Source organism: Carcharhinus amblyrhynchos, chromosome 32 (assembly GCF_965287045.1).
Source record: "Carcharhinus amblyrhynchos chromosome 32, sCarAmb.v2.hapA, whole genome shotgun sequence".
In the NCBI taxonomy this organism is placed as follows: domain Eukaryota; kingdom Metazoa; phylum Chordata; class Chondrichthyes; order Carcharhiniformes; family Carcharhinidae; genus Carcharhinus; species Carcharhinus amblyrhynchos.
The window spans coordinates 4,696,805-4,710,917 of NC_137355.1; the positions used below are offsets into that span (position 1 = coordinate 4,696,805).

The 14,113-nt window shown below is 47.4% G+C and overlaps 1 protein-coding gene across 1 annotated transcript; it reads left to right on the forward strand.

Moving 5' to 3' along the window:
• The first annotated feature begins 13,201 nt into the window (after positions 1-13,201).
• On the forward strand, positions 13,202-14,113 carry c2cd4a (C2 calcium dependent domain containing 4A). Its single transcript, XM_080215997.1, has one exon. The coding sequence runs from the start codon at positions 13,202-13,204 to the stop codon at positions 14,111-14,113; it is 912 nt and encodes a 303-aa protein (XP_080072123.1).

Sequence of the window (14,113 nt, forward strand, 5' to 3'; positions counted from 1 at the left end):
GGTTTTTACAGGGCGAGGGGGGTTTTTACAGGGTGAGGGGGGTTTTTACGGGCGAGGGGGGTTTTTACAGGGTGAGGGGGGTTTTTACAGGGCGAGGGGGGTTTTTACAGGGTGAGGGGGGTTTTTACAGGGTGAGGGGGGTTTTTACAGGGTGAGGGGGGGGTTTTTACAGGGTGAGGGGGGTTTTTACGGGCAAGGGGGGTTTTTACAGGGTGAGGGGGGTTTTTACAGGGCGAGGGGGGTTTTTACAGGGCGAGGGGGATGAGAGGGGAATGTGACTCATTGATAATTCTCTCAAAGATATTATGAGCTTCTTGGCCCTCCCTATAATTCTGTCAGTGTTTTGCTGGAATTCCATCCAATATTTAGGTTGTGGATTGGAGCTCAAACCCTTCAGCTTCTAACTGGCTGGTGTGTTGGACACAGGAGGAAGATTCGGTCCAATTTATCAGCTCGGTCAATCCAGCGACTGGACTGATGTCTGGTGCGGAGGGTTGGGTGTTAATCGTGTAACAGCCACATGGTGGCAGTGTCAACAAAGCCTTTGAGCTGGAAGGTGCCAGTATTGCTGGTGAGTGGAGGCGAACTCGCTGGGGTCTTTTAAGAGACTTCTGGATGAGTACATGGGATCTAACGGGATTGAGGGTTATAGATAGACCTGGTAGGTAGGGATATGATTGTGGGCCGAAGGGCCTGCCTGTGGCTGTAGTGTTCTATGTTCTGGCTCTGGAGTTGCCCATATCGGGCAAGTTTGGTAGATCTGTTTCCCTAAAGGACGTTGGTGACCATTACAACAACTGGTTTCATTGTTAGACTTTTAATTCCAGATTTTTGGGAGTTTATTCTTTAAATTCGACCATCTCCTGTGGTGGGATTCGAACCCAGGTCTGAGGGCTGGGTTACCTCCTCCCTGCCTGATTGCCTGAATCATCCAGGGCAGTCACCTGAGAGTCAGCTGCAAATTCATTCAGCTTTTGGCCTATCAGAGGGGCCATGTGTTCAGAAGGTACTTTGGGGATGCTTTACTGCATCAGAGTTGCTACATGAATGAAAGTTGTTGTTGTTGCACTACAGCACACAGGTCCTTTGGCCCACAAGTTGTGCCAATCATATCCATACCTACCAGGCCTATCTATAACCCTCAATCCCATTAAATCCCATATACTCATCCAGAAGTCTTTTAAAAGACCCCCAGCGAGTTCGCCTCTACCACCACCGACGGCAGCCGATTCCACTCACTCACCACCCTCTGAGTGAAAAACTTACCCCTGACATCTCCTCTGTACCTGCTCCCCAGCACCTTAAACCTGTGTCCTTTCATAGCGACCATTTCAGCCCTGGGAAATAGCCTCCAGGAATCCACCCAATCTATACCTCTCAACATCTTGTAAATTTCTTATCAGGTCACCCTCTCAACCTTCGTCTCTCCAGGGAGAAAAGTCCCAGCTTCCTCAACCTATCCTTAGTCCAGGGTACTGTTTAAAATCTCTGTTTAGTGTAGGGTACTGTTTAAAATCTCTGTTTAGCGTAGGATACTGTTTAAAATCTCTGTTTAGTGTAGGGCACTGTTTAAAATCTCCGTTCAGTGTAGGGTACTGTTTAAAATCTCTGTTTAGTGTAGGGCACTGTTTAAAATCTCTGTTTAGTGTAGGGCGCTGTTTAAAATCTCTGTTTAGTGTAGGGCACTGTTTAAAATCTCTGTTTAGTGTAGGGCATTGTTTAAAACCTCTGTTTAGTGTAGGTCACTGTTTAAAATCTCTGTTTAGTGTAGGGCACTGTTTAAAATCTCTGTTTAGTGTAGGGCACTGTTTAAAATCTCTGTTTAGTGTAGGGCACTGTTTAAAATCTCTGTTTAGTGTAGGGCACTGTTTAAAATCTCTGTTTAGTGTAGGGCACTGTTTAAAATCTCCGTTTAGTGTAGGGCACTGTTTAAAATCTCTGTTTAGTGTAGGGCACTGTTTAAAATCTCCGTTTATTGTAGGGTACTGTTTAAAATCTCTGTTTAGTGTAGGGCACTGTTTAAAATCTCTGTTTAGTGTAGGGTACTGTTTAAAATCTCTGTTTAGTGTAGGGCACTGTTTAAAATCTCTGTTTGGTGTAGGGCACTGTTTAAAATCTCCGTTTAGTGTAGGGTACTGTTTAAAATCTCTGTTTAGTGTAGGGCACTGTTTAAAATCTCCGTTTAGTGTAGGGTACTGTTTAAAATCTCCGTTTAGTGTAGCGCACTGTTTAAAATCTCTGTTTAGTGTAGGGCACTGTTTAAAATCTCTGTTTAGTGTAGGGTACTGTTTAAAATCTCTGTTTAGTGTAGGGCACTGTTTAAAATCTCTGTTTAGTGTAGGGCACTGTTTAAAATCTCTGTTTAGTGTAGGGCACTGTTTAAAATCTCTGTTTAGTGTAGGGCACTGTTTAAAATCTCCGTTTAGTGTAGGGCACTGTTTAAAATCTCTGTTTAGTGTAGGGCACTGTTTAAAATCTCTGTTTAGTGTAGGGCACTGTTTAAAATCTCTGTTTAGTGTAGGGTACTGTTTAAAATCTCTGTTTAGTGTAGGGTACTGTTTAAAATCTCTGTTTAGTGTAGGGCACTGTTTAAAATCTCTGTTTAGTGTAGGGCACTGTTTAAAATCTCCGTTTAGTGTAGGGCACTGTTTAAAATCTCTGTTTAGTGGAGGGCACTGTTTAAAATCTCTGTTTAGTGTAGGGCACTGTTTAAAATCTCTGTTTAGTGTAGGGCACTGTTTAAAATCTCTGTTTAGTGTAGGGCACTGTTTAAAATCTCTGTTTAGTGTAGGGCACTGTTTAAAATCTCTGTTTAGTGTAGGAAGGACACTGTTTAAAATCTCTGTTTAGTGTAGGGCACTGTTTAAAATCTCCGTTTAGTGTAGGGCACTGTTTAAAATCTCTGTTTAGTGTAGGGCACTGTTTAAAATCTCTGTTTAGTGTAGGGCACTGTTTAAAATCTCTTTTAGTGTAGGGTACTGTTTAAAATCTCTGTTTAGTGTAGGGCACTGTTTAAAATCTCCGTTTAGTGTAGGGCACTGTTTAAAATCTCTGTTTAGTGTAGGGCACTGTTTAAAATCTCTGTTTAGTGTAGGGCACTGTTTAAAATCTCTGTTTAGTGTAGGGCACTGTTTAAAATCTCTGTTTAGTGTAGGGCATTGTTTAAAATCTCTGTTTAGTGTAGGGCACTGTTTAAAATCTCTGTTTAGTGTAGGAAACTGTTTAAAATCTCTGTTTAGAACATAGAACATTACAGCGCAGTACAGGCCCTTCAGCCCTCGACGTTGCGCCGACCAGCGGAATGAATCTAATTCCACAGGTGTCGGTCCACCTTGTTGTCAAACGAGGGGCATGCACATGGTGGGTTGTGCGCAATGCTGTTTCGGATAAACTTTTGAATTATCTTAGATTTTAGAAAGTTTCCTGAGAGTTTAGAACAGTCCCCATGTTATATCACGGGTACAGGAAGGTGACAACCATCAGCAAGTCTTTTCCTCATCCTTCATAGAGAAATCACAGAAACCCTACAGAGTAGAAAGAGACCATTCAGCCCATCGACCACAATCCCACTCAGGCCCTACCCTCACATCCATATAGATTTACCCACTAATCCCTCTAACCTATTCATCTCAGGACGCTAATGGCAATTTTAGCATGACCGGTCAACCTAACCCACCCATCTTTGGACTGTGGGAGGAAACTGGAGCACCTGGAGGAAACCCACGCAGACACGAGGAGAATGTGCAAACTCCACACAGACAGTGACCCGAGCCAGGAATCGAACCCAGCACCCTGGAGCTGTGAAGCAGCAGTGCTAACCCACTGTGCTACCGTGCTGCCCATTTATTGTATGAGTGCAAAAAGGGGTGGATGTTGCAAAACCCTTCCTGCCTTTTGATCTGATTTTTGACTTGATTTATTATTGTCACATGTACTGGGATACAGTGGAAAAATATTGTTTCTTGCACACTCTACAGATAGTGCATACCATTTATAGAGAAGAAAAGAGGGGGTGCAGAATATAGTGTTACAGTCAGAGCTAAGGTCAAAAGATCAACTTAATGTGAGATAGGTCCATTCAGAAGTCTGATGGCAGCAGGGAAGAAGTTGTTCTTGAGCCGGTTGGTACACGATCTCAGACATCTGTATCTTTTTTCCTGACAGAAGAAGGTAGAAGAGAGTCTGGGGTATGTAGGGTCCTTGATTATGCTGGCTGCTTTCCCAGACAGCGGGACGTGTAGACAGAATCAATGGATGGGAGACTGGTTTGTGCGATGGACTGGGCTTCGTTCATCACAGAGACCACCAGATCTTTGTAGGAGGTGAGTGTGTTTTACAATAAACCAATCTACTCATTTTCCCTCATCTCAAGTTTGCTGGGGGTTATTCGGTGAGGATTGGATCACTCTGAAACTGAAGAGTTGGGGAAAATATATTACATTTATAAAGGGGGAAATCAAATTGGGGATTCAAATGGATAGATGCTTGATGGCCATCTTGGGCCCAATGGGCCAAAGGGTCTCTTTCCGTGCTGTAAAACTCTATGGGCGGAGTTTTATGGCTGTGTTCGCCCCAAGACTGGAAAATCCCATCCAAGGTCAACGGGTTATGGGGAGAGGGCAGGAATGTGGAACTGAGCCATGACAGATCAGCCATGATCTTATTGAATGGCGGGGCAGGCTCGAAAGGCTAGTTGGCCTACTCCTGCTCCTATTTCTTATGTTCTTATGTCTCCTGCCCGTTCCGATTCCCGTGGTGGGCAGGATGGGGATATTCCACCCTCTGACTTTATGTTCTGTTTATGGACAGGTAGTGAGTGGAGAAATGAGGGCTGTTAAAATTAACCCCTCGCTGTCCTTTAATAAGAGAAACTCGGCAGATGACACAGGTACGGCTGGAATGTTGAGTAGAAGGGCTTCACCAGCTAGAATGTAAAATAACTAAAAGTTTAGTTTAACTGAAGTAACTAAAGGACGTGGAGGCTTTGGAGAGAGTGCAGAGGAGGTTTACCAGAATGTTGCCTGGTATGGAGGGTCTTAGCTATGAGGAGAGATTGGGTAAACTGGCGTTGTTTTCCCTGGAGAGAAGGAGGATGAGGGGAGACATAATAGAAATGTACAAAATTATGAAGGGTATAGGTAGGGTGAACAGCGGGAAGCTTTTTCCCAGGTTGGAGGTGACGATCATGAGGGGTCACGGTCTCAAGGTGAGAGGGGCGAGGTATAACTCAAATATATAACTAGGCTTGTACTCGTTAGAGTTTAGAAGAATGAGGGGAGATCTCATTGAGACATATAAGATGATGAATGGGATGGATAGGATAGAGGTGGAGAGACTCTTCCCGCTCAGAAAGGACAGTAGGACTAGAGGGCACAGCCTCAAGATAAAGGGGGGGCGGTTTAGAACGGAGTTGAGGATGAACTTCTTCACTCAAAGGGTGGTGAATCTCTGGAATTCTCTGCCCGTTGAAGTGGTGGAGGCTACCTCGCTTAATATTTTTAAGACGCGGGTTGATGGGTTTTTGATAAGCGAGGGGATTAAGGGTTATGGGGAGAGGGAGGGAAAGTGGAACTGAGCCACGACAGATCAGCCATGATCTTATTGAATGGCGGGGCAGGCTCGAGGGGCTAGATGGCCTACTCCTGCTCCTATTTCTTATGTTCTTATGTTCTTATATCACTGGGACGTTTTTTACACAGAGGGTGGTGGGGGCCTGGGATGCACTGCCAAGTAGGGTGGTGGAGGTGGACACGCTGGGATCTGGATAGTCACATGAGCGGACTGGGAATGGAGGGATACAAACCAATGGTCTAGTTGGACCAATGAGCGACACAGGCTTGGAGGGCCAAAGGGCCTGTTTCCTGTGCTGTACTGTCCTTTGTTCTTTCTATCCCTGTCTGTCCTTGAGTCACAATAAAGTCTGAGCTAATGACTCAGACAAGTTGGCAGAGTTGGTGATGTGATAAACGTAAACAGCTGCTTTGCTTCTTCCCAGATGATAATTAATATCGTTATCATTGAGTAGCCGTTTTTTTGAAACTTCCTTCATGGTTCAAACATAACGGGGAAAGGTGTGTTTCTTTTTATGGAACCATTTCCTGTGCGCGTTCCCGGGACAGTAAGAAGTCTCGCCACACCAGATTAAAATCCAACAGGTTTATTTGGTAGCACGAGCTCTTTCCTGCGGTCAGTGAGCAGTTGTGTTCACAAACAGGGCGTACATAAAACACAGTCTCAATTTACTGTAGCGAGTTCCATATTCTCACAGCTCTTGGGCGAAAAGCATTGCTCTTGAATTCCAGGTTGGGTTTATCAGTGACTTTCTTCTCTTTGTGGTCCCAGCTTGTGAATCCCTGAACATTTCTCTATGCCACTTTTCTAAAGCCTATCGCCTTGTACAAGGTCTCTCTAATGGTCACCTTGGAACATTCCCTTCCGGGGAGAAAGGAATCCCAGCTCGTTCAGTCTTTCCTGACAGTGTCAAAGGGACGGAGAGGCTTTAACTTTCTCCAGTGTCTCTTTTTAAAATGTGGTTGGAATTTGGGTCTTTAGAGGCAATCAAGTCTCTCCAGGTACAGACAATGTGAGTGGAGGGAGGGTTAAGCGCAGGTTAAAGGGATGTGTATTGTCTCCAGACAGGACAGTTAGTGAGATTTTGCAAACCCAGACAAGCAGTGTGGTGGGGGGGAGGGGGGGTGGGGGGGGGGGGGGGGGGGGGGAAAGGGGGGGAGTGGGGGGAGGGGGTGGGGGGGAGTTCACACTCCAGGGAGCCAGGGTGAAAGCGGTCAGTCAGCGATCTGGTCAGATCATCCTCCAGCTCCACTGTCACTGCCCAGATTCCGCATTCACACTGTAACTCAGCGTTACGTCCGCCTGATTGTGGACTGACACATTGCTACTCGTGGGCAAGTTATGCGTTGTCTTTTATCACTTGTGCGTTGTTTTCATCCTCCCACACATTCCATCATTCAATAAACCCTGTTCATTCCTCCAGCGTGAAAAAGTTCAACTTTTGTTGAATTTCATTGGTCACCCAGGAGTATATTTCACAGTTCCAACACCCCCCACCCCGATCTAGTTTCACTTCCACTTACGTTTCTTCACTCCAGTGTGACGTTTGCCCTCTTTTCACCCTTCATTGTCCATCTATCCCCACCTTGTGTCTGCCCCCCCTGCAAATCCCCTGCCTCTATACTTTATTAAAAAGCTGGAATCTCAAACATCTTCTGGCCCTGATGAAATGTTCACCCTCTGATCTGCGGTGTATTTCCAAGCGCTCACAGTTAAGCAGCTCCAGCGGCTGTCTAATTGTGCAGAGTTGCATTTATATAGCGCCTTTCGTTGCCTCAGGCAACCAAGTGCGATTTGAAAACATGGCGGGGGCTGGGGGGGATGAATTTTAACATCCTTTCTTAACCCTGGATCACTAACAGCCCGGCCTCAGCACCCAGGGACCTCTGCTTTTGCTAACCTGATGTGGAGGTGCCGGCGTTGGACTGGGGTAAACGCAGTAAGAAGTCTGACAACACCAGCTTTAAGTCCAACCAGTTTATTTGATAGTAAACTCACAAGCTTTTGGGGAAGGGGCAGCTCACTTTGCTAACCTGATACAGATTCCCAGGACGACCCTGAACTCATTCCTGAACCGGGATCTTTCGAGCCACAAATGAATCAACCCATGAATACTTCATGTCTGCAGTAATACACTGAAGGCATCCTTGGTGATACAGCTTCACTTCTCAGCAAAGTCAACACAATATCAAAAGATGTGAAAGAGGCAATGATTGTAGGTTATCTTACCTCTCACACACACACACACACACACACACACACACACACACACACACACACACACACACACACACACACACACACACACACACACACACACACACACACACACACACACACACACACACACACACACACACGCTTTAAACCGGTGTGGCTAAAAGTGGGAATGTTTTTCTAATTAAGGCCCAGGGAATGGGGAGAAAATATAAAGCAGTTAACCTCCAGGTTTAGAGTTACTTTGCTTCAATGAGTGGCTGTCCATTGTGTCCACTACTCCGTGTTGGAGCAGCTCCCTCTCTCTGAAACTCTCAGACAGGGAAAACACATTCAGTAAATTCCAAACACTTAGCAACGCAGTCGGCATCTAGTGATAGATAACTGCTCGGGAGAACTCACGGTAACACTCTTGTAATTTTTATTTAAACCTTCTGAACGAACTGCTGTTTCCATCTGTTGGCTGTTACAATTGGTCAGAAAGAAATAAATCCAGAATTTCCAGTTTGATTGGTTAAGCTTATAAATGAGTGTAACCAATGGGTTGAGCACCTGCGGTGAATCATCGATTGTTTTTATAAACCAATGTGTGGCAGAGAGGGACCAAGACACTGGACAGCAACATACAGAGAGCAGGATACTGGACAGCAGTGTACAGAGAGCAGGATACTGGACAGCAGTGTACAGAGAGAGCAGGACACTGGACAGCAGTGTACAGACAGAGCAGGGTACTGGACAGCAGTGTACAGAGAGTAAGGCACTGGACAGCAGTGTACAGACAGACCAGGGTACTGGACAGCAGTGTACAGAGAGTAAGGCACTGGACAGCGGTGTACAGAGAGAGCAGGGTACTGGACAGCAGTGTACAGACAGAGCAGGGTACTGGACAGCAGTGTACAGACAGAGCAGGGTACTGGACAGCAGTGTACAGAGAGTAAGGCACTGGACAGCAGTGTACAGAGAGTAAGGCACTGGACAGCAGTGTACAGACAGAGCAGGGTACTGGACAGCAGTGTACAGACAGAGCAGGGTACTGGACAGCAGTGTACAGAGAGAGCAGGGTACTGGACAGCAGTGTACAGAGAGTAAGGCACTGGACAGCAGTGTACAGACAGAGCAGGGTACTGGACAGCAGTGTACAGAGAGTAAGGCACTGGACAGCAGTGTACAGACAGAGCAGGGTACTGGACAGCAGTGTACAGAGAGTAAGGCACTGGACAGCAGTGTACAGACAGAGCAGGGTACTGGACAGCAGTGTACAGAGAGTAAGGCACTGGACAGCAGTGTACAGACAGAGCAGGGTGCTGGACAGCAGTGTACAGACAGAGCAGGGTACTGGACAGCAGTGTACAGAGAGTAAGACACTGGACAGCAGTGTACAGACAGAGCAGGGTACTGGACAGCAGTGTACAGAGAGTAAGGCACTGGACAGCAGTGTACAGAGAATAAGGCACTGGACAGCAGTGTACAGAGAGTAAGGCACTGGACAGCAGTGTACAGAGAGTAAGGCACTGGACAGCAGTGTACAGAGAGAGCAGGGTACTGGACAGCAGTCTACAGCGAGCAAGGTACTGGACAGCAGTGTACGGAGTGACCAAAGGGCATACTGAGTGACCAGGATACTGGACAATGATCCACTGAGTCAGCAAGAGACTGGAGATAACATCCTGACTAGCCAACCTTTCAAGTAAGTTAAAGTTTATTTATTAGTTACAAACAAGGCTTACTGCAATGAAGTTACTGTGGAATTCGTTATACTCCAGTGCCTGTTCGGGTCAATGCACCTTGCCAATGCACATCTTTCAGACTGTGGGAGGAAGCTGGAACACCCAGAGGAAACCCATGCAGACATGGGGAGAACGTGCAAACTCCACACAGACAGTGACCCAAGCCGGGAATCGAACCGGGGTAACCGGGCGCTGTGAGGCAGCAGTGGTAACCAGTGTGCCACCGTGCCGCCCCCAAATACCATAGTCTAAATCTGCAAATGAGGTTGAATTGGGCTTGTGGATAATGTTGAGGAAAACGATGTCAGGAAGTCATTAATGAACTTACAGAATGGGTGTCCGTTGTAATTTCAATATTGATAAATGTGAGGGGGTGTATTGTGTTAGAAACATGACTGTCTGGATAGAATTGAAATAGATAGAGGAGTGAAAGGTACAAATAAATCCATTCAAAGCAGCAATGCAGGTTAATATGGCCTTAAAAAAAAAGACATTTCTAAGGGGTAGAATTGAAAAAGCAGGGAAGTAATGTTTAACTTGTACTGAATCTCGGTTGGATCACACATGCAGTACGGCGAACATCTCCACATTCTGAAAAGAGACACTGGAGAAAGTTAAAGCCTCTCCATCCCTTTGACACTGTCAGGAAAGACTGAACGAGCTGGGATTCCTTTCTCTCCAGAAGGGAATGTTCCAAGGTGACCATTAGAGAGACCTTCAACAAGACGATAGGCTTTAGAAAAGTGGCATAGAGAAATGTTCAGGGATTCACAAGCTGGGACCACAAAGAGAAGAAAGTCACTGATAAACCCAACCTGGAATTCAAGAGCAATGCTTTTCACCCAAGAGCTGTGAGAATATGGACCTCGCTACTGCCCGGAATAGTTGAGACAAATAAAAGGAGAGTGAGAGAAGGGAGGAAGAGAGAGATAAGCTGATGGGGTTAGATGAGGAGGTGTGGGAGAAAGCTTGTGTGAAGCTTCCTTCTGAATTGTAAACATGGTGTAACTTAGTGACATGTCCATTCGAAATCATACGGTGCAGAAAGAGGCCATTCGGCCCATCAAGTCTGCACCAACCACAATCCCACCCAGGCCCTATCTCCATATATTTTACCCACTAATCCCTATAACCTACACATCCCAGGACACTAAGGGGCAATTTTACCATGGCCAATTAACCTAATCCGCACATCTTTGGACTGTGGGAGGAAACCAGAACACCCAGAGGAAACCCACGCAGATATGGGGAGAATGTGCAAACTCCACACAGACAGTGACCCGAGCTGGAAATCGAACCCAGATCCCTGGAGCTGTGAAGCAGCAGTGCTAATCACTGTGCTACCGTGCCATCCTTTCTTTTTGAAAGGAAATCATAGAAATCATAGAAACTCTACAGTGCAGAGAAAGGCCATTCGGCCCACTGAGTCTGCCCCGAACACCATCCCAAAAATGTGTTGTACCAGGTGAGTAACCCGCAGCCTGGGCAGCTTTCTGTACCGGGTGAAAAAGCAAAATATTCTGGAAACGTGAAGTTAAAAAGAGAAAATGCTCGGCCAGTCTGGCATCATCTGTAGAGAGATAAAAGGAGCTAACGTTACAGATGAAACTGAACAAAGAAATTGGGAAAAGTTTGTGACGTAACAGATTTTGGGCAAGATGTTCGGAGGCAGGAGGAAAACAGAACTGAGTAAAGAAGGAAGGGATGAAGAGGTGGATTAAACAAGTGGGAAAAGTAAAGGAAGTATTAACCTAGAGAATGTGTTAATGGGAAATAGTGAATCATCACCAACAGCTGCTGTCAAGGAAATAGGCATGATGTGGAGATGCCGGTGTTGGACTGGGGTAAACACAGTAAGAAGTCTGACAACACCAGGTTAGAGTCCAACAGGTTTATTTGATAGTAATCTTACAAGCTTTCGGAAACGGTGTTCCGAAATTTCACCATTCATGGAATAGGAGCAGAGATTACTGTGTGAAATTATTGATCTTACTATTAGGTCCAGAAGGCTGCAAAGTGACCTGTAGAAAGTTGAGGTGATGTTCCTCAAGCTTAATTCATTGGAGCAGGTCTGGGACAGGAAGGTCAGACCAGGAGAAAGGCCGCTCATTAAAATAACAGATAGTTACTGAAAGCTGAGATGTTCTGCGCTGCTTTTGCCCAGTTTGAAAGGGTGTTATGGGAAGGGGACAGGGTTTGGGGGTGATTTGAGGAGTGGAGCAGCCTGTGCTGGAGTGCCTTTAGAATGCTGGGGAGGGGAGGGGGATGGCGAGGAGGTGCAGAAATAGTGGTGGCCGATCCATTGAAGATGGAGGCTGATGGAATTTGAGGAATCCTTATGGGGTTCTGGGAGGAAGAAGGAAATGATGGGAGTGCGTGGACTCAGTTATGCTCCTGGGGAGGGAATCCTTTGAACATTTTCCCTTTTTGGATGTAGATGAATCTGTTTTTCACCTCCCCTGGGCCCATCTTGTGTATCGTTACTTTTAGCAGCCCCCCCCGCCGTCTCCTTTGGCTCAACCCTCTGTCATTCAACCTCTCCTGCCCCACCCTATCACAGATACCTTTTGTCCCCCCTCCCCCCAGCTCTCCCTGACTCAAACTTGTTCTGTTAATAACTATTTCCAGTTCTGATGACCTGAATCACGAACTTGTGTTTCCCTCAGCACAGATACCCCAACCCCTCCGCCCCCAACCAGCTGAGTATTCCCAGCATTTGCTGTTTGCATGCTGTTTGGGTGGCACAGTAGCACAGTGGGTTAGCACTGCTGCTTCACAGCTCCAGGGATCTGGGTTCAATTCCCGGCTCAGGTCACTGTCTGTGCGGAGTTTGCACATTCTCCTCGTGTCTGCGTGGGTTTCCTCTGGGTGCTCTAGTTTCCTCCCACGGTCCAAAGATGTGCGGGTTAGGTTGATTGGCCATGCTAAAATTGCCCCTTAGTGTACTAGGATGTGTAGGTTAGTGGGATTAGCGGGTAAGTGTGTAGGGATATGGGGATAGGGCCTGGGTGGGATTGTAGTTGGTGCAGACTCGATGGGCCAAAGGGCCTCTTTCTGCACTGTAGGATTCTACGTTCTATGACCGGACAAGTTTATCCCATTGAGTGACCAGGAGACTGGGCATCCTGGTAGTGAGGGAGGAGGCTGGCATGGGCTGTCTGGGCAGCTCTGCAATACAGGTGGTGGGGAGGGAAGTCTTCATATATCAATCATATAGATATATTTAGGGTGGCACAGTGGTTAGCACTGCTGCCTCACAGAGCCAGCACCCGGGTTCGATTCCCAGCTTGGGTCATCGTCTGTGTGCACATTCTCCTCGTGTCTGCGTGGGTTTTCTCTGGATGCTCCAGTTTCTTCCCACAGTCCAAAGATGTGCGGATTAGGCGGATTGGCCAGGCTAAATTGCCCCTTAGTGTCGGGGGACGAACCAGGGTAAATATCATTATAGGAATTAGTAAAAACTTTCTTATCTGGAGAGAGAGCAGGGTAAGGATAGGCGCTGGTAGATCTGCTTGGAACACAGTCTCTGGGATTGTGAGGTCCACATCAGTCCTGGTGAATCATTTGCAGTCCTTGCCTCAGAATAATAACTCACAATTTCCTTCCTGTTCACAGATTGACTCCTCCAGAGACAGGCCTTCACTCCAGGAGCTCTTCACCCTCCTGCCTGCACCCCCTGAGGGATCATGTTTAACCTCAATGTCTTGACTCCGGACCGCGTTCCTGACTTCTTCATCCCCCCAAAGTGGAGTCGACCTGCCGCCTGGAAGAGGGCTGCATTGGGGCAGAGGCTGAGGGAGTGCCAGCTCGCTGCCCCCGGGGATGGGGGCTTGCTGGACGGTCACCATGATGAAGACAGCACGGACTGGGACCCCCACTCTCGGGCAGCCCTCTCCCTGCCCCACTTGCCCCGGGCTGACACCCCCTACGGATTCTGCAGGCTTCTGGAGAGCCCCCACACCCGGAGGAAGGAATCGCTGTTCCACGACCACCCTGAGCAGCAGGGCACGGCCTTCCCTTGCCCGGGCAGGGAGCTAGTCTCAGCTCCCCGGTCAAGTGGCCAGCGGCTGGTGCGGGCACTAGGCTGGAGGGAGGTGGCGGGCTGCTCCAGGAAAGGGGGCTCCCTCTCCAGCTCCCCGGGCAGCAGCCCAGAGCACAGCAGAAGGGGATCTCAGGGGGTCCCCTTCGCCCCGGAGGTGGTACCTCTTGGACAGAGCCTGACCAAGGAGAGCAGCGCCAGCCTGGGGGATAGGGGCATCCTCCGCCTCCGGGCTGAGTTCTGCAGCGAGAGGCAGCGTGTTCGGATCCGCTTACTGAGTGTGGAGGGTTTGTACGATCAGGTCACAGACTGTCAGACCATCAACTGCTGCCTGTCTCTGTATCTGGAACCTGGCAAAGAGCAAAAGCAGCGCACTGCTGGCATCCGCAGGAGCAAGAACCCAATCTTCAACCAAGACTTCTTCTTCTTTGGAATCTCTGGCGACCAATTGCACTCCAGGTTTTGTCTAATCAAAGTCATTAATAAAACCTCCCGCGTGAAAAGGAAATCTGTTCTGGGAGTTTGCCAACTGTCTTTAGCTAGTATTTTGCCACTGTGA

Bases quoted from the DNA above. Each gene is read 5' to 3' on its own strand.
- c2cd4a (XM_080215997.1), top strand. From the start codon at position 13,202: ATGTTTAACCTCAATGTCTTGACTCCGGACCGCGTTCCTGACTTCTTC.